Raw genomic sequence first — 26,360 nt, 5'->3', positions numbered from 1 at the left:
TATTATAATTTCAACATTTATAAATTGATGCTCCACATGCCTAAGTCCTCCTAATTCTAAAAAGCATTGGAATCTTACTAAAAAGACTTAAGTTATATATGCGTCATCTTTGAATTGTCCGACATCCAAGATTTAGCCGACGTTTGGCTTAAAAAACATCATTAAGTGACTTGGTTTAAGTAGGGAAAATCTTCGTTATTTTAAATTCAATGAACCCGGCTAATACTTTATACTACATCAAAAGAGGCTTTTAGCGGCAACATATTTTCCTTTTAGCGATAATAGTTATTGCCACAAAAATATTTATCAGCAATTGGTTAATGCCATTAGATCCAAGGTTGCTTAAGCCTTTAGCGGCATTTATTGTTAGGGATAAAGTTTGATATTGCCGGTAATAATTGATTCTAGAATATAATTAGCGGCAATTAAGTTATTGCCGCAAATTAATTACCACTAAAAGCATATTTTGTTGTAGTGTTAATAGTATTAGGACACTTCACGGTAGACGAATTACATGCAGATTTGTATTAGGATGAGGCCTAGATATTACAATCTTAATCAACCAATAATTATTTTTCAATAATATATTTTAACTTTGAATGGTATAAAAACTGTTCAATATTTGAAGGATATTTTGATCAACCAACATTTATATTTATGGTTTTAAAATAATATATATAGATAGATTAGTTTCGCATATTGTCACGCAAAATAATGCGGGCACAGTGGTTCCTCGTAGTCTTATAGCCTGTTTGGCCAAGCTTTTAAAATCTGCTTATTTTAAAAAGTACTTTTCAAAAAAGTATTTTTGGCTAAAAGCAGCTTGTGTTTGGCCAATTAATTTAAAAAGTACTTTTGAGCAGCAATTAGCGTTTGACCAAGCTTTTAAAAAGTGCTTCTATATGTATTTTTCTCAAAAGTACTTTTCAAAAAAGTGCTTTTGAACAAAAGTTATTTTTTTTAGCTTCTGAAAAACTGCTTCTGTTACTCCCCAAAAGTGTACTTATTTTCTTCCAAAAGTTTGGCCAAACGCCTCACTTTTTTTAAAATAAGCACTTATTGAAAAAATAAGTACTTTTGGGGGAAAAAAAAACTTGGCCAAACATGCTAATCCACCGTGCTCAGTACCTTTTCCGGTTCATATATATTTGCCACCATGCTTATGGTACAGGGGTATGTCTAGTTTTTCCCCTAATATTACCTGTTGCAAATAATCCACAGCTGAATAGCATATGATTGAAAATTCGCAACCAAAGACGATTGCATTCATGAAATTCTTATCCTGTATAATATTAAAATCAAATACATGTGTCATTCTAACAAATTAAAAGTAGTCATTTGACTGTCAATTTCTAGAATCATTGTTCAAACCACGTGAGAATAATTCTGTTCTTCGTCCATTTATTGTCTATTATATATGGATCAAATTTTGAGACGTTAAACCCCGTTCTTACGACTAGAATAAAGCAAGTAAAGAATAGTCTAAAATTAGTACCTTACTTTCTTATGTTGATGATTCATGATTCATGAACTTTGTTTGATAAATACTAGTCTCTTATTAAAGTCAATGTTAAAAGAAAATGTCTTGGAAATTAGATCCTTTATTGGCCCACTAAAAAGACCAAGGAAACCCTTACGAACCCAGTGAAGTCACATCGATCTTTGGTCTCTAGAACTTCAAATGTGAGTCATCTAGCTCATCCTTTGTGGAAGTTTCTTCTATTGGTCAACCTGATTAGATTGAAGGTTGAAGAAAAACAACGAATATGTGCCCCCCTAATTACATTAAATTGAAAAATTATCCCCTTTGTTATCAAGATCTTCTCTTATTTAATTTGTCATTTTTTCCTTATTTCATTAAATGACTTCAGCAAAACTCGCTCCATTCTTAATGCACGTCAAACCAATAAACGCATAACACACACTTTCTAAAATTTTAAAGATAATAAATTAATAAATATTCCTATATTGAGTTTTCACGTAATATGACAAACTAATTACAAAGCATGAAAATATATATGAATCAGGGTCAATTAAGTATTTACCTGAAGATCTTACAACATTTTATCGAACCATGTGTAAATCAAAATGATGTGTCTAAATTCTAACTTTAATATAAGATCGTCTTCCACAGGCAACTGCTTTTCATTATTTATTGAGATGGTCAAATTACGTCCAATCTTTTAAAAGAAAGACATCATTCTTTGGAAAATATAGTATGACATTTCCTTTTCAAGTATGATACATCATTGTACATGACAACAATTAACTAGGCATGTAATATCAAGGACAACAAGGGCTAATTTAACCATGTCTACATCCCACCAAGGCACCAACTTGCTATATTGTATACTTTAATTGAAAAAGACGTGCACAATTTTTCACTTGCTTCCTCCTGCCTTCCTCTTTCTCCACGAGACAAAGAAAATTCAATAGATCCCACTGTTACTTTTCTAGTATTCCTCAAGTTAAATACCCGATCTCAGCCTCATTAACAAAAAATTCAGAAACCCCTATCAACAAACAATTCCATAATATCCCTCTTAGATATGGTTCCAACTCCCCAAAGTGATTTACCTCTTAACGAGAATGATTCACAAGAGATGATATTATATGAACTCCTCAATGAAGCTAATCGCCTCAACATACCATATTTATCCCAAAGAAACCAATTTCTTCCCAGAAATCATATCCTTCGTCCAACACAATCCATAGGCAAGAAATACAGAGGCGTAAGAAGGCGTCCGTGGGGAAAATATGCAGCTGAAATTCGCGATTCCGCTAGAAAAGGTGCTAGAGTATGGTTAGGCACGTTCGAAACTGCTGAAGAAGCTGCTTTAGCTTATGATCAAGCGGCTTTTAGAATGCGTGGTGCTAAGGCACTGCTCAATTTCCCATCAGAAGTAGTAACGTCCTCTGTTCCAGTTGAAAGATTACTACATAATCCTCCAAGTTTGCGCTCAAAGTGCTCAAATAGCTGCACTACTTCTAATTCAAATTCAAATTCAAGTACAAATAATGAAGTTTCAAGCGGGTCCAATGCATATCATGCTCAAGATACTAAGACAGAATTGTGCAGGGAGAATTTCTTGGCGCTCTGAACCAATTGCTCAATCGATGTTAAATTGTACTAGCTAGGAGTTATAGTGTGTTAATAACGTCGAGCACAATTTGGACGTGTTAGAATGTCTTTGTTAGATATATCTACCTATTCGAGTTTTACTTTCACATTAGCTTTTTTTTTTTGTTTGCTGCGATGCACGCTATAATCATGTATCCATGTGTAAAAAGATTGCTTAGGATAATTAACATGTTTACAAATTGTAATCTCCTCATTCTATTTCAATTTTTCTCAAGAACACAAATCAAACGCACTATTATATGTGCATATGGCTGGGGGGTGTTTCTAATTCACCTCCCCGTTTTGTATAACAATGTTTTAATTTAGACCTGAGAGTGACTATTTCCACTAGAATCGTCCCTAGTTGTTATATGACGGAATTGTCTTTTGTAGCAGATTAATTATAACTCAAAAACAAACATTTGAGAAATTATAACTCAATTATTTATTACTTTATCCATTCGTTTTAACTCGCACTAGCATAAAAACCCCTCACTTGACAATTCTCACAATTCCAAGTCCTATTTGGAATGATCACAGCACCGTACGTGTTACTACTTAGTATAAGAGGCTAGAAGCACAGGCCTGTCCATCGACATGCCTGCTTGCTCGGAGGGGTAGTTTTGGTATTTCATATTTTTTGTGTTTTAGAGATATTGTACTCAATTGTTTAATGTATGTACTTTCTCTGTCTTGGACAATTAAGTGCCTAGGTGACTTTAGTGAAAGTGTGGGTCCGCCTTGAATTTCTAAGCCACGCGCTTCATTTGCACACTTCTTAAATGACTCCGCGCTTCATTTGCACACTTCTTAAATGACTCATCTATAAAGGTAGACCCCATTTAAACTTAAGTGACTGGATTTGCATCTTTTACTTCTTTCTTTCTCCGTAGCTTTTTCAGTAAGTATATATCCTACATAGCTTTTAGTTATTCGATAGTTAATATGTTAAATAGGTAGAGAAACACCGGTTAGAATTATTTTATAAAATTAATTTTTAGTTTGAAATAAATATTTAATTAACATACTTAATTTTTAAAAGTTATAACTGGTTAAAAGTTGTGATGAATAAGGAATAATATCTGAAGAAACAAGTATAATTAGGTAACAGGACTAACTGTCATATTGTAATAAAACTAATTAAATATGTTTACGAAATAAATTACTCTGGTCTTATTGCAATGCTTAATATTCTGAAAATAAACTAAGATAAGTAGGCATTTTCCAATGTATTAAGTTTCTAATTATAAAGCATCAAAATAGCCAACATAATTTATTAGTAAGTACATAATTATGATAGTTCGCGTAAAAATAAAGATAGAAAGAGTATCTTATACCACACATACAATTATATGCCCGTGTTATATCATACAATAGGGGACATATAATTACCATACATATATGTGAAGTTTTAAAGATTATACTACTCCAGGAACATTTCCCGGAATTCCTGCATTCCAAGTACATATATGTGAAATTTTAAAGATTATCACGTTTTAGTCTAGGGGTACGATCGTTCAAATGATGTTTACTGATTTTAAAAAGTAATTAAAATTCATTCAGTTTTCAAATGGTAGTTAGGGTATGATTAGCGGTTTAAAATGATTATTACCACATTTCTTCAAAAAAAAAAAAATAAAAAAAAAAATAAGGTCACATGACTTGAAACAAAGAAAATATAATATAACACGAATTATTGAACTCTTGCTCTTAAAACTTTTATTTTTCCACACATAACTTTTAAAAAACATCATAAAATATGTTGAAAGAGTCTTATTATTGCATAAAAATAAAATAATTAACATATATTGAGCACGGGCTCGGGTATCTAGTATAATGGAGAAAGAAGATAAATCTCAGAGCATTTTGCGTAGTGGTCACCAGTCGAAAGACACGAGGATTGAGATTATTCTAAGATCAGCCTATTGACTATGTAAATTAACCGCCACATATCAGAAATTCTTTTAAAATAAGGAAGTAAAAGAGTATAAAAGAGTAAGTATAAAGAGTAAGTATTTTCGATGTTTTTTGTAAAAACGAAACTTATGATCTAGTAATATCGGTGTTTGTCGTTGCCTTAATTCCACTTTTCTTGCCCCTATGCAATATGAAGAAATTTTAAAGATATATATTTTTGTAATTACCAAAGGACCTTTAGAGAAAAAAAAGAGAGGATAAAATCATTCCAAAACCGTTTGACTTTTTGTTTTATAAAATACCCGAGCACAATAGAAATTCAAAAGGTGTGCCGTTCATAATTTTTTGTCACACGTTTACCCCAAAAAAAAAGAAAGGCAAATTAATAGTCTAAAAACAAAGAAGGATCAAGGCACGTCTAATTTCAACGGTCTTCCCATCTAGAAAAGCAATTATACGTAATCAATGAGGTCTGCAATATATGTTTTAGGAACCTTATCTTAACTTCTAGAGAAGGATCCATTTCTTGTGAAGAAATAATAACACAAATGGTTAGTCAAACCAACGTCTAAGCTTGAAAAAAAATAAAAATACGTCTAAGCCCTTAAGAAAAGATGTTCGGATCTGGCTTTTTTGGTGCTACTGAAGTTGAGTCCGCAACTTAAATAACCCAAAAAGTATCAAAAGATACCAAAATACCTCACTAAAAAAAACAGTTATCCAAATGTCTTATGCGCACTAAATTAGTGCGCAATAGGGGTATACTAAAACTGCTAGCCCTTTATTCAAAAAAATAGTTTTGAAAGTCACATTTTTTCCGTACTTTGACCAAAGATTAGTCATGTTTATAAACGCCGGAATATCATTATTATATATAGAACCTGATATCTTTTTCTGCGAATAATAATGTAGGCTCAACGCATCAAGTATACCTGTACGTTTGGATAGTCATTTTAGGGGTTGTAAAGTGTCCCAAAGTAAGTTTTGTTTGTTTAGAAACTTGTTATCTTTAGGTTTAAGTGTTTTATTTTATAGGGTTTTGATTAATTTAGGACGTCACACGAGTTATTATTAAACGACAATAAAAACTAAGATAACTAATTATCATTAAGAAAATACTACAAAAAAAAATATAATATTAACATAAAATGTACATTTTATTTACAAATACACAATCTCCATCCCCTTAGGTCCTACATGTGGGAGCCTTTAGAATAACCTTAGGCCTAAGCCGGACCCCACCACCCTCACCATCATCTTCATCCCCCTTCTTCCTCTTAATATGTACACGCTGTATGGTGTGATCATCCTGCGTTCCCTTCCTAGGGGGCTTGTTCAAAACATGATTCCTATGAGAGACGACGGTGGCCGAAATGCGATCTTTGGGAGATGACTCTATCGGAGCAGGAGACGGGTCTACAGGCGCAAAAGAATGTACCTGAAATAACATATAATCAATTTAGTTTAGTTTTATCCTAAACTAAATATAAAATAACATATAAACAATTAATTTAATATATTATTTTATTGTAAGAAATCAAACCCCTGTGTCGATGGGCTCCTGAGATGGCTGGCTAGAGGGCGCCTGAGAGGGCTCATGAGCTGGCTCCTCAGCGGTCTCCTGAGTGGGCCCCGGAGTCGGAGATATAGATGGTGCCGGAGCAGGAGACGGGTCCACAGGCGCAGAAGAGTGAACCTGAAATAACATATAAACAATATAGTTTAGCTTTATGCTAAACTAAACATAAAATAACATATAAACAAATTAATTTAATACACTATTTAATTGTAAAAAATCAAACCTGTGTACCGACGGGCTCCTGAGATGGCTCCTCAGCGGTCACCTGAGCGGGCCTCGGAGCCGGAGACCTGTCGAACTCCTCGAATAAGTAATTGAAGTCCAGCTCCGTGCAACCCTGTAGATCACAAGCTGGACGCTCACTCTGTGGATGGCGAACTGTTGGCTATGCAGGAGATGGCCAGAATATCTGATATGAAAATAAATCTGGCGTATATACAGGTGTCGACGGATGCTCTGAAGTCGACGGCCGGTAAGAAGTCGACGGGATCTCTGAAGTCGATGGAGGTTGCTGGGCTGGAGCTGGAACTGGTGTATGGTCGTCAGACTCATCTACTAGACCACGACCCCCTCTGGCCCTACCCTCTTGGCCACCAACCCCTCTAGCCCTACCACCTCGGCCACCAACCCCTCTGGCATGACCACGACCACCTGTTTCCTGATGCGGGACCTCTGAAACAGGCTCGTCGACATGTCCGAGCTCCTGCGCCTGCTGCATACCGCCCTCGGCTAGCTGAACCATCCGCGCTACATATGTCGCTGTCTCGGGGGCATCCATATGGTCCAAGCTCTCCCAGTGCATCCTCGGTACGGTCCGTAGCTGCATTTGTTTGCAAATATTAATGATTGAATAAATTTGTAACTTAATACATAAAATGATTAATTAAGTTTAAGACTAATAAACTTACCGACGCCACATACTGTCCTATGAGAGCTGCATATCCTCAGCCATCTACACGAGGCTTCGCGGGGTTACTAATCAACCTACGAGTGATCCGCGTGTACCACTGCATGTACATCTGGACCATAGTCGCATGTCCGACCTCCGCTAGCGTCCCCACCATCTGATCCCAACGGTAGACCTGGAGTTGCATAAAGGCCTACCATGCATCAGCGATGGTCGTACGCTCGTCCCGCGTATAATGGTCGTGATCCCAAATAGCCTGCTCAGGTAAATTCTATGCATGGCCGAACTGTCGTAAGACGCGATCGGGCGTGTGATCCTCAACAATGTCCATATGTATCAACGGACACCCCGCGACCTCCACGAGGGCTCACCAGCCTTACAAAACGCTGGCAGCTGATCCAAAATTATACGACGTCCATATAAAAGCTTGTAAAAAGAATTGAATTAGTTAACAATAAAAGACTAAAATAGTAAAATAAAATAAAAAATAACATACTAATATTAAATTAAAAAAACTTACCATGTCCGACGTCATACGATCCAACTGATCCCTGAACGGGAGAATACTGTGGTGCATATCCACATCTCGGATAACGCCTCCTCTCGTCTATCTCCACGCGTATGGCATGGCCTCAACAATATAGTCGAGCGGAGGGGCAGCAGCTATGGGCTGAAAAGGTCTCATCCTAGTCCATACTCATATCTGAAAGGGTCATTAAAAAAATATTTTATTAGTTGTCGTTTCAAAAAGCTATACTTAGAATAAAATTACGCACACTTAAATATAGTACTTGGAGGAGCGGGCAAAATTCAGGAACATCGGTCCTCGCGCCCATAGATGAACGACAAAATCTTCGATACATGAAAGCAAGAACAACAGCGCCCTGACTGTAACATCCCAACTCGCCCAGATGCTGGAGAAACGACAAATACCTCAAGCTCACATAGGAACCCGATGTGTTCGGGAACAGGATGCCCCCGAATATGATGAGAAACTACAGACGAGCACGTCGGTCAACATCAACCTGAGGCGTGTCCTCTGTAATCGGATGCTCCATGTCTACGAGGCGCAAGTGAGTGAAGAGGGAATGCATCGACAGCTGACTCTGTCCCCATATATCACGCGACTGCGGCTCGAAACCAGTGAGCCTAGTCAACTCCTGCCGATATGACGGCATCTGTTGGGGCTCCTCAATATAAAAAGCGCATCTATCTACCTAGAGACCGTAAATGACCTCCACGTCCTGAAGGGTGATGGTGGCCTCACCAGAGCGGAGATGAAATGTATGAGTCTCCGGTCGCCATCGCTCAATCATGGCCATCACAAGAGCCCTGTCATGCTATACGCGACCAACAGCGATGCAACGGTAGATACCGCCCTGATATAGTATCTCTAAGATGCGAGGATGTGGGGGCCGAGCTGCTAAAATATCCCATGCTTGTTCCATAAACCTGGGACGGACCAAGCAGGTGGGATCTACATCCGAATCCCATACTAGCTGGGACCTATGTTGCTACTGTAGATGAAGCACCTCTGGCTCGAAGGGCCCCGGATGAAAGGGGGGGGGGGGGGGGATCCATGGAGGTGTCCTATCTGTTTTACGCATTTTTAATTAATCATTAACATGTAATATTAATTATGTAATCTTTTATCGAAAAATTATACTAAGGATTTTCAATCCTAAACTAAAGATGGTCAGACCTAAACTAAGAATGTTCAATTATACTAACTAACTAAGACTTTAACGGGAAATTATATTAACTAGCTAGATTTGCGAATTAATAATTGTTAATTAATTATTATACTAACTACAATTAACTAACTAATATTATAATAATGCTATTTTAAATCTTAAACTAGGGATGTTCAAACTTAACCTAAGGATTAAATATAATTAACTAACAAATAAAATCCTAAAGATGTTTAGTAACTAAGACTTTAACGGGAAATTATATTAACTAGCTAGATTTGCGAATTAATAATTGTTAATTAATTATTATACTAGCTACAATTAACTAACTAATATTATATTAATGCTATTTTAAATCTTAAACTAGGGATGTTCAAACCTAACCTAAGGATTAATTATAATTAACTAACAAATATAATCCTAAAGATGTTCAGACCTAAAGTAAGAATGTTCAATTATACTAACTAACTAAGACTTTAACGGGAAATTATATTAACTATCTAAATTTGCGAATTAATAATTTTTAATTAATTATTATACTAACTACAATTAACTAACTAATATTATATTAATCCTATTTTAAATCTTAAACTAAGGATGTTCAAACCTAACCTAAAGAGTAAATACAATTAACTAACAAATATTATCTTAAGGATATTAAGGTTTAACTAAGGATGTTCCAACCTAAACTAAGGATGTTCAATCCTAAATTAACAAATATTTCATAAATAAAAATATAAATAACAATTCATTATCATACAATTAACAATTAGCTAGCAAATAATTAACAAATAAACAATTAATTAATGAAGCTATTAACAAATATTTAATAACTAATTAATAAATAATTTAAAAATAAACAATTATCTAATCCGACAATTAAGAAATACGAAATAAATAATCAACAAATAAACAATTACCTAACAAACAATTAACAATTAATTAATTAAAAATTAAAAAAAAAAACGAAAAAAGGGCAGTGGACTGCCTATTTGCGCACAAAAAAAGTGTGCAATTTTTTTTCCCGTAATCCGCAACTATTACACAACAATCATGCTTAGGATAGTAATATATTTAACAATGTAATACAAAATTCGTAGTGAAATACGTAGAATGAAGGTGGTTTTTAGTTTTTGAAATCGAGTTTTACGCGCTTTATTCTGAAATCAAAGCTTTGAAACTTGTTCCTTGCCTTGAATATACCAAGAATATTGACTTTTGAGTTTAAAAAATAACACGAAAATGATGTTTTTAAAAGGTGGGGACCACTGAAATTCGAAGGTTCATCGTCGTTTTTTTGTTGTTGTTGTTGAAAATAGTGAGGACTGTCGGGCTGGGGAAGATGGTGGGGACGATATTAAAGAAGTATTGCACACTAAATTAGTGCGCAAAAGGCATTTTGATAACTTTTTTTTAGTGGGGTATTTTGGTGCCTTTTGACACTTTTTGGGTTATTTAAGTTGCGGACTCACTAAAGTTAGATGTTAAAAATAACTCAGAAGAGAAGGACTACATATGTTGAAATTTATTTAGTTTTATGCTATCACTACAAGAAAGTATAGAAATGACAACAAAAATAATATAGTTAGCAAAATTCAATATTTGACTACAATTTAGTTTTATTGTTGGCATATATGATGAATCTTTTAAAAATGAACTTTTTTTGTTGCCAAACAATTTAATTTTGTTGCTATAGTATTGACTGTTGTTGCAAAACGTGCTTTTGGCTACTACAAAAAAGTTGTTGCAATAACAGCCGATAGGAAAAGTTTATGCAAAAAAAAAAAAAAAATATTGCTGCCAAAAGTACTTTTTGCAACAATATTCTATCTATGACAAAAAAAATATTTTTGTTCACAAATGTCCTTTTTTTTATAGTTATTATTACTTCACTGTTAAAAAAAATGGGTCAGAAAGACTACCTAAGCAGTCAACTCTTAGGGGTCGTTTGGTAGAAGGTATAAGCTGGGATATCGCAGCACTAATTTTTATACCATGTTTGGTAGAAGGTATAAATTTATCCTGGGATAAATTTATATCTTGTACCAAACATGGTACAAAATTAGTGCTGGGATATCCCAGCTTATACCTTCTTATCCCACTTATACTGGGATTATTTTATACCATCTTTTAGATGGTATAAAATAATCTCAATAGATGGGATAAATTAGTTCGGAATTATAATCCCAGGATAATTTCGACTATCTGCCAAACGACCCCTTAATTTTTGTTCTCTTTTCCTCATTTTGACCGTGAATAATACGGAGTATTGGAAAAGGCAAGAACAGCGTTTTTTACTTTCTTTCTTTAAAGGAGATATAGAGATATTGCAGAAATACTAGGGGGTTTTTCATGATTATTCTGGCGGACTAAAATATTTATCCGCAAGTATTCATTTACAACACTAACGGTCCTTTGAAAAAATTATACTGCAACAATTATATATATCGTATACCTTCAAGATATACAATTCACATCTTATATGCCATGAAGAATAATTGAATCACACTGTTGTACACCTTGAAGGTATATGACATGTAGAATGCATACCGTGAAGATATCAAAAAATATCCATGCATGCTGGATATTTTGTAAATACTTTTAAATGAATATTTTCACCTAATTTTTTGGCCGCCTGAGCGGTGGTAACTTCTGGCTTTTAGGGGTCGTTTGGTAGAGGGTATAAGATAGGATATGCTAGTACTAAATTTTTGGGATAAATTAGTACCATGTTTGGTTTGAGTTATTAATTAGTACTGGTAGAAAATTATACTTTAAATTGGGATAATATTATCCCCATTCCTGGTTGGTATAACTAATACCGGTACTAATATATCTTGGGATAACTTTTCTAAATGACCATCTTGCCCCTTAACCTATTTCATATATACGAATTACGTTGTTCTAGATAATCCTTTTCTCATCTTCACTTCTCCCACTAGAGCTTTGGGCACTCAGCTATGGGAGATTGATACTCGAAGAAATCCAATAGATTGATACTCCAAGAAATCCATCTCTATAAGTTTGTCCTTTTATTTTCTTCTCCTTTTCTATTACTTTACCATGTATCTACTATCATTAAAAAAAAAAAAAATCTTTACCATTCTACTTACAAATTGATAAGTTTTTGGTATCACAAGAAATCTTCTCCCTTCTACTTCATGTTTTCCTCCTCTTTTCTGTTACTTTCCTCTTCTTGTAAATTTTTATTTTTTATTAATTATTTTTTCAATTTTGTATGTTTATTGATCATTGAATAAAGTAGCAGGTCTTATTGTTTAGTTTCTCTCAGGAGTAGTTCATGCTAAATCTGAGTTCCTCTTAGATTTCTTCGGTTGTATGCCTCTTATCAGTACTAATGTGGAGAAATGGTTAAACTTTTTTGAAACTGAGAGGAAGATCCACATTTTGTAATCACTAATGTTGGGGTTTGGATTTTTGTTGTACTGGTTTTGATTTTTTGAAGCTTCGAATTTTTTGATGTTATTTTTGTGTTACTAATGGAGATTTCGCGGGATATTGACGATTTTTAGCTTCTTTTGATGTAATGATTCAACTAGAACTATTGTGTTTATAGATGACTATACTATTTCTAATTGTCATCAGTTATAAAAGAGGACCGTATTGCGGTGAAGAACGTAACTCTTTTGTGAAACTTATTTGTTCTAGTGACAATGGTGAAATTTATTTGTACATGAGAAGAAAACAAGAACTCAGTTTTATATTATGTAATATATATGTTTCAGTATATATACTCAGTTTAATAATGATTTTGCAAATTTTAAATGACAAATAAGTGTCTATGGATCCTCAACAATTGTGCGATGTCGAATGCTTTATCATCCTTGAGGAGATTATGGTGCATTCATATGTTGTCTTTATTTGTCTTTTTTATGGCTATTTACAACATAATTTTAAGAATACAATCTAGAAACTAAGAACACAATCTAGAAATAGACGGGTCACTCGATATAGCACTGGTGCTAGAATTCCTAAAATCATGTCTCATCTAAATTCTATCATTCACGACAGTGATATTGTATGTATTGATAAGCTTAGGATGGATAGAAAGGCCTTTCACATTTTAGCTTCTTTAGCCACGAATACTGGAGGATTGACAGACACTAACAATATGTCATGCACTGAAAAGCTAGCAATGTTCTTAAATATTTTGGCTCATCACGAGAAGAACAGGTCTATCAAAGTTGATTATATGAGATAGGGGTGGAGTGTAAGTCAAGCCTTTAATGAATGTCTAAGAGCTATTCTCAAACTAACTCCCATTGTTACTTGTTAGTCCTAATCTAGTGGCCGAAGATGAGACTGATGATCGATGGAAATGGTTTAAGATAGGTAAATTTCAATATAACATTTGATTTACTACAGAAAGATTTAAAACATTATCATGTAAGCATTTTGTTAATTTATTTTATAGGGTTGTCTAGGTGAGTTGGATGGTACTTACATTCCCATTAGAGTTCGAACTATAGATAAGCCAAGATACAGGACACGGAAAGGAGATATAGCAACTAATGTCTTGGGGGTTTGTGATAGAAATCTTAACTTTACTTATGTCTTACCTGGTTGGGAGGGATCAGCCGCTGATGGTCGTGTATTGCGAGATGCTGCTGTACGAAGGAATGGTTTGAAAGTACCCGAGGGTATGCTTTATACAGAAAGACTTGTCTATTCTTATTACCTCAAAAATAGAATAATATTTTAAAGTAATTATATCATTGTTTATATTTTTTGGGCAATTATTATTTATGTGACGGAGGATATACAAATGGAAATGGTTTTTTGTCCCCTTATCGAGGATATAGATACTAGCTAAGGGATTGGCAAGGTGACAATCCACCACCTCAATGCCGAGAAGAGCTCTTTAATATGAAGCATGCTAGGGCACACAATGTTATTGAAAGAGCATTTGGTGTATTGAAAGGACGTTGGGGAATTCTTAGAAGTCCTTCGTGGTACTCCGTTAAGATTCATACTAGAATCATTAGTGCATGCTGTTTGTTACACAATTTCATTCGAAGAGAGATAGAAGTTGATCCATTAGACATGGAAACAGAATTCAACATGGAGCATCAACATGAACATGAACATGGAAATATTGATACTGTTGAACCATCTAATGAGTGGACCACTTGGAGGGATGAGCTAGCTCAGTCTATGTGGAATGAAAGATCCAGCAATTAATCTTTGTAATTTTTAAATTATGTTGTCATTTTGTGATGCTTGTACACTTTTTGTATGGTTTTCGTCCATTGGAAGATGTAGTAGCTAGTGATATTTTGTGAAGACAAATAGTGAATCTTTTTGTATGTCTCACATTGATGTTTGTGGAGACAATTCACCTTAATGTATATCTAACAATATCTTTTTGAAGACAAGTAGTGAATCTTTACGTATGTTTTTACTTTTTTTTTTTTTTTAATATAAGCAGTGTATCTATGAGTTAGTCTCACATTATTATTTTTCCTAGACAAAGTTAGTTGTATTTTTTTTTTTGGTGATGGCTAAAATATTTATCAATGAGTCATAAGTTAGTAAGTGACTTCACATCTTCTTGTTAATGTTCTTAATTATTTGATTGCAAATAGCAAATACTTGCTCATTTCTTGCTATGTTGTTTATTTGATCAGCTTTGGTCAAGATCATGTTGACGGAATGAGTAATCACACATCATCTTCTATACCAAGCATCAAAAAGGTCGAGCCGAGCAACACCTCAAAGCCGAAGGTCATGGACACTAGAAGAAAAACACACTTATTGATGGTTTAAAGGATTTGTGTGTTAAGGGTTGGAAAGCGGATAATGGCACCTTTAGGCCCGGATACACGACGGAATTGGAGCTTTATTTAAACAAAATCCATCCTAACTGTGGATTGAAATCTCAACCACATATTAATTCTAAAATGAAAGCGTGGAAGAGGGATTACAGGACTATAGCTTTATTAAAAAGTCGTAGTGGTTTGGGCTTTCAATATGGTGAAGGAAGAATTATAGTTGATGATCCAAGCAAATGGGATGAGTTTGTTAAGGTAATGAAAATTTTATTTTCAAGTCGTCGAATATGTTGTTAATAAAGTTTCTTAACATGTGATTTTTGTTGCATATGCCAAGTAAAAGAGAGATATGGCTTTAGTAGTTTGGCTATTTACTATGCTTGTCCTCAAATTTTAAAGTCACTAACTTAACTAAAGGAAGTAATATTGTTTTATGTCAAGACTACTGCCTTAGCTCTATGTTAGGATTGTGAACTCCACTAACTTAACTAAAGGAAGTAATATTATTTTATGTCAAGACTATAATATCATGTCTATTCTTAGACTTATTCCTTTTGCTGCATCAATTTGTATGGTTTGTGGTATCAATTTGTATACTTATAAAGTACGTATGTTGATTGAATATGTTGTTTTATCCTATTTTATTATAGGCTGATCCAAATGCCAAAGGAATGCAAAACAAGACAAGGCCATTGTTCGAGGATTGAGAAGAAATATTTGAAAAAGATAGAGCAATGGGAGAGTTTGCAGAAGGGCCGGAGATGCTTTTGAGGAAATTGTTAGGAGCCAAGGTCAAGGAGTTCCTAATGATAGAAGATTAGGATTTCTTATTGAAGTTGATGATGAAGATGATGAAGAAGATGCTAGACATGAACCTGATGTAGTCCCTGGAAGCGAAAAATGCTCATGGACCTAGTAGAGCTTCTCAAAGTGCAGAGCTTCTGAAAGTGGAAATCCCGAACACCAACAAAACCAACAACAAGGTAAAATACTAGAAGCTCCTCTTCCAATGTCAATGATAAGGAGAAAAGCAAAAAAAGAAAAAGAACTGTTGAAGATGTTATCGAGACAGCTTTAAAGGATTTAGTTGATGTTATGAAGGAATTTACGACAAATCACGGCAAAAAAATAGGTGCTTTAATTGGCATGTTTGGGGCGCGTAATGAATTTGAAATTCGTGGAAAAGTTTTAGATATCCTTTCATTCCCTGCTTCTCAAGAGTTGTATAGTCCAGATCAACAAATCAAAGCATCGATAGGGATTACTTCTGATGTTAGAAAAATGGATTTGTTCTTACGAATGGGTGAACTTCAACGTCAAAATATAGTGTGGATGATTGTCAATGACATGTTTCCAAGTATATGAATATGATTGTTCAGGCTGGCCATGGGTTGATAGTTTTTGCTAAATTAACGACCTTCAAAAGGGTTAATGATTGTATATGTTTTTGAAGCCTCAGCTCTATAAACTTGATATGTGGTCGGGAAGCGCATGAGGATGCAGATGTCAATGTTATATGTGTGGATGGTTGTCAATGATAGGTTTCCAAGTATATAATATGATTGTTCAGGCTGGCCATGGGTTGATAGTTTCTGCTAAATTGACGCTCTTCAAAAGGTTTATTGGTTGTATTATATTTTGATGCCTCAACCCTATAAACTTGATATGTGACGGAGAAGAGCATGAGGATGCAAATGTAAATATTATATATGAATGCTAATCATGTATTTTGAGCTTTTCTTATGGTATGGTATTTTGTGTATGTTTCTACAAATCTTAATTCAGTTTTTGCACTCATTTTTGTACAGTTTCTGCATTTTCTGCATCATTTCTGCGCAGTTTCTGCATCATTTTTGTACAGTTTCTGCATTTTATGGATCATTTTTTCACAGTTTCTGCATTTTTTGGCTTCAGTTTTTGCATTTTTCTGCATTTTTTTGCTTCAGTTTTTTGCATTTTTCTGCACAATTTCTGCATTTTCTGCATCATTTTTGCACAGTTTCTGCATCATTTTTGCACAGTTTCTGCATTTTCTGCCTCATTTTTGCACAGTTTCTGCATTTTTGGTTTCAGTTTTTGCATTTTTTTGCATAATTTCTGCAGTTTCTGCATCATTTTTGCGCAGTTTGTGCATTATTTTTGCACAGTTTCTGCATTTTCTGCAGTTTCTGCAGTTTTTGGCTTCATTTTTTGCATTTTTCCGCACAGTTTTTTGCATTTTCTTCACTCATTTCTACACAGTTTTTGCATTTTCTGCATAGTTTCTACACTCATTTTTGCATTTTTTGACTTCAGTTTTTGTATTTTTTGCATTTGTTTTTGCATTTTTATTTATAGTTTCTGGCTTTTTGCACACTTTTTTGCACTTTTCTGCCCATTTCCAGCATTTTTCTGTATAAATTTAGTACTGCTTATGCATAATTCCTGCATTTCCGGCACTTAGTTTCAATTTCAGTTTCTGTTTTATTGGTTTCTAGGCAACCAATTTACTAGCTTGAGTGACTAACCAAAGTTATAAGAAGAAAAAAAAAGGAAACAAACTAGTGAGAGTTCATTATAATGGGTAATTTATAACCTATGCACAAGGTTGGATCTCTTGCATGTTTTTGCACTTATGCACAATAAGCCATTGGAATATCAAGGTTAAAATTGGAAATGAAAACTTTATCCAGGTTTATCCAACTTCAAACCAAACACATGCTTTGGATTATACATGATATATCCCACCTTTAATCCAATGAACCAAACAAAGGACTAGTACTAAATAATCCAGGGATTATTTAGTCCCAGGACTATAATCCCAGGACTATAATCCCGGCATAACTTTGTCCGCGTACCAAACGACCACTAGTTCACTATAACTAGTTATACAACTAAGACAATTACTCCCTCCGTTTACTTTTACTTGTTCACTTTAGACTTTTCAAGCTATTTAAGAAATAATAAATAAAGTGCATAATTTACCAATATACTCATATTAATTGGTGCATATTTTTATTGGATTTGAAAAATTATTTGAAGTGAGTATTTAATACTATGGTAAAACAAGAAAAAATAAATTGTCTTTTCTGAATATGCTAAAAGTGATAAGTAAAAGTGAAAATCTATTTTTAGAATACTGGACAAGTAAAAGTGAATAGAGAGTATATTACAACTATAAGAGGGAATAAGTAAGTTTTGTAGCCCTCACATATTCTTCGATCCTATGAGCCCGTGACACGTGGCTTTGCTTTTTCCCTACATTTTTTGACCTCATTTATTTTCTTATGACTATTCTCACTTGGACCTTTGTTATTTGACTACATTGACACTAGATATAGTATAATTTTTTGCGGATCTTTTTTTTACTTTTTCCTTATACTAATTTTTTTTTTTTACTTGTCTATTTTAGTAAATCATGAAAAAATTATTAACCTCTTCCTATATTACTCTTATCATTAAGTAACTACATAAAAGTATCAGTCAAGTTTAAATTTTCAAAGCATAATTAATAACAGTAATTTAGTAGTATGTTTTACTCCTAATAGAGAATTTGTTAAGGGAGGTGCAAAGTCACCAAAAGACGAGTAAAAAGGAATCGCAGGAGTCCCTTTTACTCCGTCCATTTCATTTTACTTGGCTCTTATACTAAAAATAGATTTTCTTTCTTACTTGTTCATTTTAGCAATTCAAGATAGATTTATTATTATTTTCTTTTAATATTACCCTTATCATAAGTAACTATACAAACTAATAGTAATAAAACTTCTATTTTCAAAGAATAATTAATATGGAAAATAAAATAATAAATAGCTTCTTAAGGGAAGTGTCAATATGTCAACAAGGGCGAAGTAAAATGAAACGATGGGAGTACATTATTTGTTATACATTCTAGTAAAATTATGCAACTTTGGTTCACAGTTTTACAATCATAACATTTATTAGATCTTACTAATTATATGTTATATTCTTCTCTTTGGGCGTGTTTGGTATCAGAAAAATATTTTTCAAGAAAATATAATTTTAAAAATATTTTTCAGAAAAATAAGTGTGCTTTTGCCTATTTTCTTGTGATGTATAAATACGTAGTAAATCATCATGAGAACCATCTTTTAATTCAGTTCAAACATACTTCAAAATCTATTGATATCATCAATCAGTCACATATGTCATCACATAATCGACTAAGTACTCATCACATGACATCGGTAAGATGAGGTGTATTTGAGGGCGGAAAGGACACAACGAATGTGACACGCCACTGGAACATGATTTTTCTACTTCCACTAGGGATGTCATTTTAAGAAATTTATTTCCAAAGTTTTGTTTTTTATGAATATCGAATCTTGTGTTTGTAACACCTCAGACCTTTAACTTAAGCTTTGACCATGATTCTAGACTTAGAAAAACCAGACAGAAGTGTTGGAGCTGGAAATTGGAATTTGCAGGTAAAGTGTGGGTCGTACTTCAAAGCACGGGATCCAAGTGCGGGTCACACTTGGAAGGACGGGGCGTACCTGGTGCCCGCACTTCACCAAGGAAATTAGCTACTCACTGGAATTTGACATTCTAGGGACGAGCCACAAGGTGCGGATCGTACTTCAAAGTACGAGACGTACTTGGCGGCCATACTTCGTCCGCTTCAGTGAACAGTATAAATACGCAGACTCAGCTTTATTTTCTTATTTTCAAATTCCTGAACCTTAGGACGACCTGCTCTCATTCTCCATCACCAAGAACACTAAGGTAAGCAATCCTAGCCTATTCCAAATGGATTCTAACATATATCTATGAACATTAAGCAAGGATTCATTGTTCTTAACCTAGGGTTTTCAAGAAAACCCATATAAGGGTTCAAGACTGAGGTTTTTGGGATTCTTCTCAAAGTTCAGACCTTTCTTGCAAATTTTAGAGCATATTCAGGTATGTAGGGCTAACTATCTACGTTAGGGAATGTTCATGATTCTACCTACGCCTCTCTCTACATGCTTATTAGAAATTTGACTTAGAATACAATTTAGCCTTAGTTTCTTGAATAGTTGTAGAACTGCTATCTTTTAGGGTTATAGTTTCATAATTCATTCATGGTGATCATTATGAATATCATGAATGTTGACACCCAATTTTGTCCCTCATTTATTTAATTTTATTTACTCGGGCTTTCTAAATTTACTGACGAGCTAAATATTTTATTTTTCACTATTCTATCTTTTATTACTATTATTTTTGCTACTTTTATTTTTAACATTACGAGCATTACTTTATCACAAATTTTAAATGTTCGTCATCGTTTCATTTTTGGATTTGGAATCGTTAAATTAATTACAAGACAACATTGTGTAAAATCTTTATTTTTCTACATATTAATTATTAATTGTCTTTACATAGTATATGTTATACTAGTTATTAAATTAGAAGCCCAAAAAAATAATTAAAATAGAGGAGGAAGACCCAATATTTTTCAGTCAAATAAATGGCCCAAATAATCAGCCTACACGTTTTAATTCGACCAGCCCATGTTTTCAACAGGCTAGTCCAAATAATTCCCCTACCCGGTCCAGCCCAACAACACTTTATGCCCAACCCGACCCATTTCACGTTTTATCCACACCAAAAAAAAAAAAACTAATCTCTTTCTCATTCCTTTTTCTCCCTCAGCCGCATACACTCCCTTCTCTCATCCTTCACCCGCCTCTTTCTCCTCTTCTCTCTCTTCTCCACACGCTCCGTCCACCTCTCCTTGTCCCCCCATGCTTCATCTCTGCCACCTCCACTGCTGTCCCCCACGTTCTCCGCTTTCTTCAAACCCACGCTCCTTCCACTTCTCTCTGTCCCCGCTCCTCTCTCTCATACGCTCCCCTCTCTTTTCTATAAAAGGAGGAATCCCTACTTTTTTTTGGGTCGGGGGTTCAATTCATCGAAAACACGGATTGGTGATACATAAGCAATTTCTATCAAAGTCTTGAGTTTTTTTTTTTTTTTTTTTTTTTAAATCTGATCTTGAACCCTTTAAATCAGAAAATACTGTTGTGGAATTATGAGATCTGTGACGAAAAGTTAAGTTCTTGAAGATTTGATTAACTTTCGTCGTTGTTCGGCAATGAATTTTAACTGCGACAGAACCATTTTAATTTTCGAGTCGTGTTCGGGTCTATTCATAACGGGAGAGTAGATTCGACGACCTCGACACCCCAATTCACTGCACCAACAGAAGGTGAACAATCCTTCATTAATTAGTTTGATTTCAGTTTTAGTAATTTAATAAGTATTTATGTGTTTATACATGTCTGTCGTTTCGATCAGTTTAGTTCGTTCATGTGTATTCTGTTATTTGTTAATCTAATTCTAATTAGTATCTTGATAGGATTCGTGTATATTTGTGTTTATTTAAACAATTGTGGTGTTGTCAACTTTGATTCGTTTACCGCTTTCATAGATAGTGGTGGTAAGTCGTTTAGTTGAAATATGACGAGTGTTAATTTTGCTAGTTTCCTGCTTATTTAAATAGTTGTCAGGAGTGGTTTGGTTAAATATGATGAAGTGCTAATCGTGTTAGTCTGTTGTTTACATAGTTGATGTAGTTTTCTAGTAAACATGGTTATTGTTAATGCTTAATTTTGTTAGTTTGCATGTTACCATTAGAAATGTGTGACTTTGATGTTTTGGTAATTTTATTCGAACATGAGTGATCATACGCCTAATTTGAAATGAAGGATTGTTTGATTCGATCTGTTTAGTGTACGTCCATTCGGAACTGTGAATACCCATTAAATTAAACATGAGTATAGTTTTACTCTTTTAAGTTGAAGCCATAAGTTTGTGTTTGTTGAATGGGAATTAGTGTCAAATATCTATTGTTCTGTCTCTGCTGGAAGGAATAATGAAATGTCTTTAATCCATTGTGTCTTTCCCTGCCTTCATCATCTGTCTACAAACTCAGATTTCTCTGGGATTAGTTGAGCCAAAATTTAGCTTGTGAAGATTGTTGACACCCAATTTTGTCCCTCCTTTATTTAATTTTATTCACTCAGGCGTCTAAATTTACTGACGAGCTAAATACTTTATTTTCACTACTATTATTTTCGCTACTTTTATTTTCAACATTACGAGCATTACTTTATCACAAATTTTAAATGTTCGTCATCGTTTCATTTTCGGGTTTTGAATCGTTAAATTAATTACAAGACATCACTTTGTAAAATCTTTATTTTTCTACATATTAATTATTAATTGTCTTTACATAGTATATGTTGTACTAGTTATTAAATTAGAAGCCCAAAGATAATTAATATAGAGGAGGAATTTCAGCCAAATAAACAACCCACATTTTAATACCCAACCCGCATTATATCAGCCCACATTTAATTCAAACGACCAGCCCGTTACCCCTAAATTTTCGGACCAACTGAGCCCAAATAACCCCCTACCCGTCCAGCCCACGTTTCACTAAACCGACCCAGCCCATTTTCGTTTTCTTCACCACTACCTAAACGAACCCTAATCAAAAAACGCAGCCCTCTTCTCTCTCTCTCCTCTATCTTCATCTCTCTTCAGCCGCACCCCCTATCCTCTTCACTTCCTCTCTCCCACGCCCACGTTCCTCTCCACTCACCTCTCTCTTCTCACCCTTCTCTGCACCTCCACACTCCCTTGTCCCCCACGTCTATCTCTTATACGCTCCCCTCTCTTTCCTATAAAAAGGGGAATTTTTGGGGGACAAAGGGGAAGGGGATGGAGACAGATCGAAAAGAGAGGGGACAGACCCGAGAAATTCCCCCTCAAAACAGATTGAACAAGGATCTGGAACCAAAATTCCCTACAAAACACAAGTTTTAATCATCAAAGATTGCCTTACTCGAAAAAGAACAGCCAACAATCACTCTATTTTTGGTTGGAAACTTTTGTTACTTTAATCGGGTTCTTCGAGTTCGAGTATAAATCCGAGACGTCGACACCCACTTCACTGCACCCACAAAAGGTCAGTGTGTTCTTTTATTTCGAATCTAAAATCTGTGATGTTGTTCGTGTATGATGTTGCTTCAGTTTGGTTAAATTTCAGTTTAGCAGCTTAGTAGTATTGCATATGTTCAAGTTTTAGTTAGTCTAATCTCGGTTTAGTAACGAGTAATGTTTAATTTACCTGCTGGTTATGTTAGTTAAACAATGTTTGTGAGTTGATGTTTTGATCAAGGATTGTTTTATTGGGTCTGAATTACTACCATTATGCGACCAGTTTTAAGCCTTTTGTGTAAGACTTGATCCTGGTTGATCCTTATCTCGTATGATTTTGTATGTTGACATCATGAGTAATATATAAATTGATGCGTATCCTTGAGGCATTGCCTGTATTTGCCTAATGTATAATTTTGATAGCTTGTCCAAGTATCTCGATCCCTGTGGGTCTAGTTCTGTGTTTTTCTCAAAATATGTGTGTAGTCTGATGTATATACTCATACTTGGAACAACTGGTGATTACTTTTCTCTATGTTTGTCCATGTCTACTTAGTTGTTAGTTAAATTTGCTGTTTGGCTGCCCATGGATGTGCTGAGAATGTTCTGTCAACATATCAATCACAATTTACTATACAAGCATGTTTAGATCAGTGTCCAAATCACATATGTTCTAAAAGGTTGTGAGATGAAAGTAACGTAGACCAATATAATATCCTATAAGATACCTATTGTACTGCTATTAGACTGAAGAAGTTCAACTGATTACAGTATTACATGAATGTGTTAAGCTAAATTTCAGAACTGTGTACATGAAACTTGGTGTGTCTGCCTCAAGCTATGCCAAATTCACAATGATTAGTAACTTATTTATAGGTGTGACTAATCCTCCTTTGCTGCATATGGTGCTATGTGATTTTGAGTGCTTTCGCTTCTTGCTTTACATTCCATGCCTGCTTTGACTGCACTTAACCTTGTCCCTTCCAAACTGTCACACTGCCTGAAGTGCCTTGCACACCTCAAACACCCATCTGATAACTTCATATTCAACTGTGGCTACCTGAATTACTGCCTTGATGACATAATATGGTTTTGTGCTTCTCAACTCAATTCATATGTGACCATAAGCATTGAACCTGGTTTGTATGCCCATCAGTACCTTGAGGAGTTTGTTTTTGGACTACTTGAATTCTGTATTGATAGTCCATTCTCATTAGTCTTGCATAGTTAGTTTCCTCCTTTAGAATACTGCAACATTGCATCTCACTTTGGACATCTCTACTGATCATAAACATCAAACCTTATCAGTGTCCTGTTTTATTCCTTAAACTCTGCAGTACTGATTATGATTCACCACTTCCCCTGTTCTAGATAGGTCATCATGTATCATTGAGTGAATTTTGCACCTCCTTGTCAAGCATGTTGTAACTTGCCTGTCCTCTTTCATCTTGGCTGCTGCATATCCATGTTATCCTGTGTTACTGTTTCCTTCTGATTTTGGCATGACCCTCCAGCTCCCTGTTGATTGGCTTTCTTGTGTTTGTTAAGTTCTCTCTCTCTTTATTGGTGTGTTATAAAGGGTTAGAAGGACTAAAACTAGGAGACAAATTGGAGGAATAGAGTATCTAAATCAGTGGAGAAAAGTATTGGTTAAATGAGATACAAGCTGATCTATAAACTGACCATGACCCTTTGGATGCTCCCTTTTTGGTGATTTTGTTCGAAAACTATAAGGCTGGCACCTTTAATTTGCTGTTGGCTCTGGTGCTATAAAAAATCAGAATGGATTCAAGGCGACTAAGCATTTAAAAGCCTAGTTTAACAATTTTAAATCTATCCAAGTGACCTGCTGAGTTGTGAGAAGATGTTCGAAATTTATTTGTTGGTGAAACAATATTAGCTGAGCATTACTTGACCATTTCTTGAATTTGAATCTGATTAGGCTCACTAAAAAGGGTGATAAAATTAGAAGGGTATACACCCTCGTATGCTGTTTGTTTGGATTTGTAAGAAGGTTGAGGATTGCCATGCCCAGTTAGCATGTAAAAGGAAACTGCCAAAGCCCTGTTTACGTAATCAACGTTATGCCGGCTGTCTATCTCATACTTATGCTCTGGAGTGCTCACGTTGGTTTTTCTTTGCATATTTCCTATCTGATTTTCTGTTTGTTTTATGGTATACCTCGAAGTATACATGAGTATATGAACCTTAGTATAGACCTGATGTATACGGGGGTGGCATATCAGTGTATACCCTTCAGTTATACCAGATATACTCTGGATATTGTGCATATATCAGTCACTGCATATGTCTGAACTCTCCCACGTCTAATGCACAATAGATATTATACAGTTTGATTCATCTATGTTTGGTTGTTGCCTTGTTTACATGTGGTGTGTGGTGGCTGAATTTGTGTGCGTATAAGATACACCTTAATATGCACAATAATATACATGATCTATTTTTTTTTGAGTTATATTTTACACGTTTTAACCTCATTCGTTGATTATATACTAATCATTTTCTTTCATTTTTATGCATGGCTATCGCATACGAGTCCCTCGGACTTGTCTCCTTTCACATTTGGCGTTGGGCCAACAGCCCAACATGATCTCCACCATATCAGCACAATCATAACAGTGGCAGCAAACAGAAAGTGGGCTGAGCCCATTTAAATCGTTTTACTTTTTATTTTATTTCTTTGTGCATTTAACTTGTATTATATGACTAACATTTGTGCTTGTTAATTAAGATAAACTTTAGTAACATTAAGGGTTTTAGTTTAGTAATGGGTAGTTAATTCCATAAATTACATTCACTTCTATTTTTAAAACTATTTATAGTATCTATAACATTTATTTGAGTAATTGATTTTCAAAATAGCATGACTACATCTTTTGGCTAAGGGAATCATAATTTATGTTTACTATCTTAGAAGTTTAAAATGTCACAAATCTTACACTAACGTTAGCTTATCCTAAGAAATAAAAAGCAAATTAGGTTCAACGGATAACTTTTTCATTTTAGTTCCTTTCCAGCACTTGAAATACATATTTGTTTAAAACAACCTTCGCACAATATACATTAAACTAATAGTCTTTCTATGAAACTTTTTTAAAATTTATTTAACATTAATGTTACATTAACTCTTTTAATTTGTGAGTCGGCATAACTCACTTTTTCCAAATACATATAAACATTACATGTTCCGCTTCTTTTAGTTTATCTTAACTAAACTCTTTATGCAATTACCAATTTCACTTTAAACAACTTTATCAATAATTCACAAAAAATCATTTTTCTTTCTATAATGTTACATTTACATTTAGCCTAATTAAATCTTAGTCCGGTCGGTTAACCATTGTTAATGGGTCTTAAAGGATGCCTAATACCTTCCCTTTAGACTAATTGAACCTTACCTAGA

At 34.5% G+C, this 26,360-nt stretch overlaps 2 protein-coding genes across 2 annotated transcripts; both read left to right on the top strand.

The window, feature by feature from the left end:
* Window positions 1-2,419: 2,419 nt before the first annotated feature.
* LOC132623952 (pathogenesis-related genes transcriptional activator PTI5-like) lies at window positions 2,420-3,330 on the top strand. Its single transcript, XM_060338767.1, has one exon. It carries the CDS (start codon window positions 2,550-2,552, stop codon window positions 3,099-3,101), a length of 552 nt encoding a protein of 183 aa, XP_060194750.1. The 5' UTR covers window positions 2,420-2,549; the 3' UTR covers window positions 3,102-3,330.
* A 10,772-nt stretch (window positions 3,331-14,102) lies between these two features.
* On the top strand, window positions 14,103-14,417 carry LOC132624549 (protein ALP1-like). Its single transcript, XM_060339313.1, has one exon. The coding sequence runs from the start codon at window positions 14,103-14,105 to the stop codon at window positions 14,415-14,417; it is 315 nt and encodes a 104-aa protein (XP_060195296.1).
* The last annotated feature ends 11,943 nt before the right edge of the window (window positions 14,418-26,360 follow it).

Source organism: Lycium barbarum, chromosome 12, assembly GCF_019175385.1.
Source record: "Lycium barbarum isolate Lr01 chromosome 12, ASM1917538v2, whole genome shotgun sequence".
NCBI classification, from domain to species: Eukaryota; Viridiplantae; Streptophyta; class Magnoliopsida; order Solanales; family Solanaceae; genus Lycium; species Lycium barbarum.
Note: the sequence above shows the minus strand (reverse complement) of the source record. Positions and strands in the feature narration are given on the sequence as shown.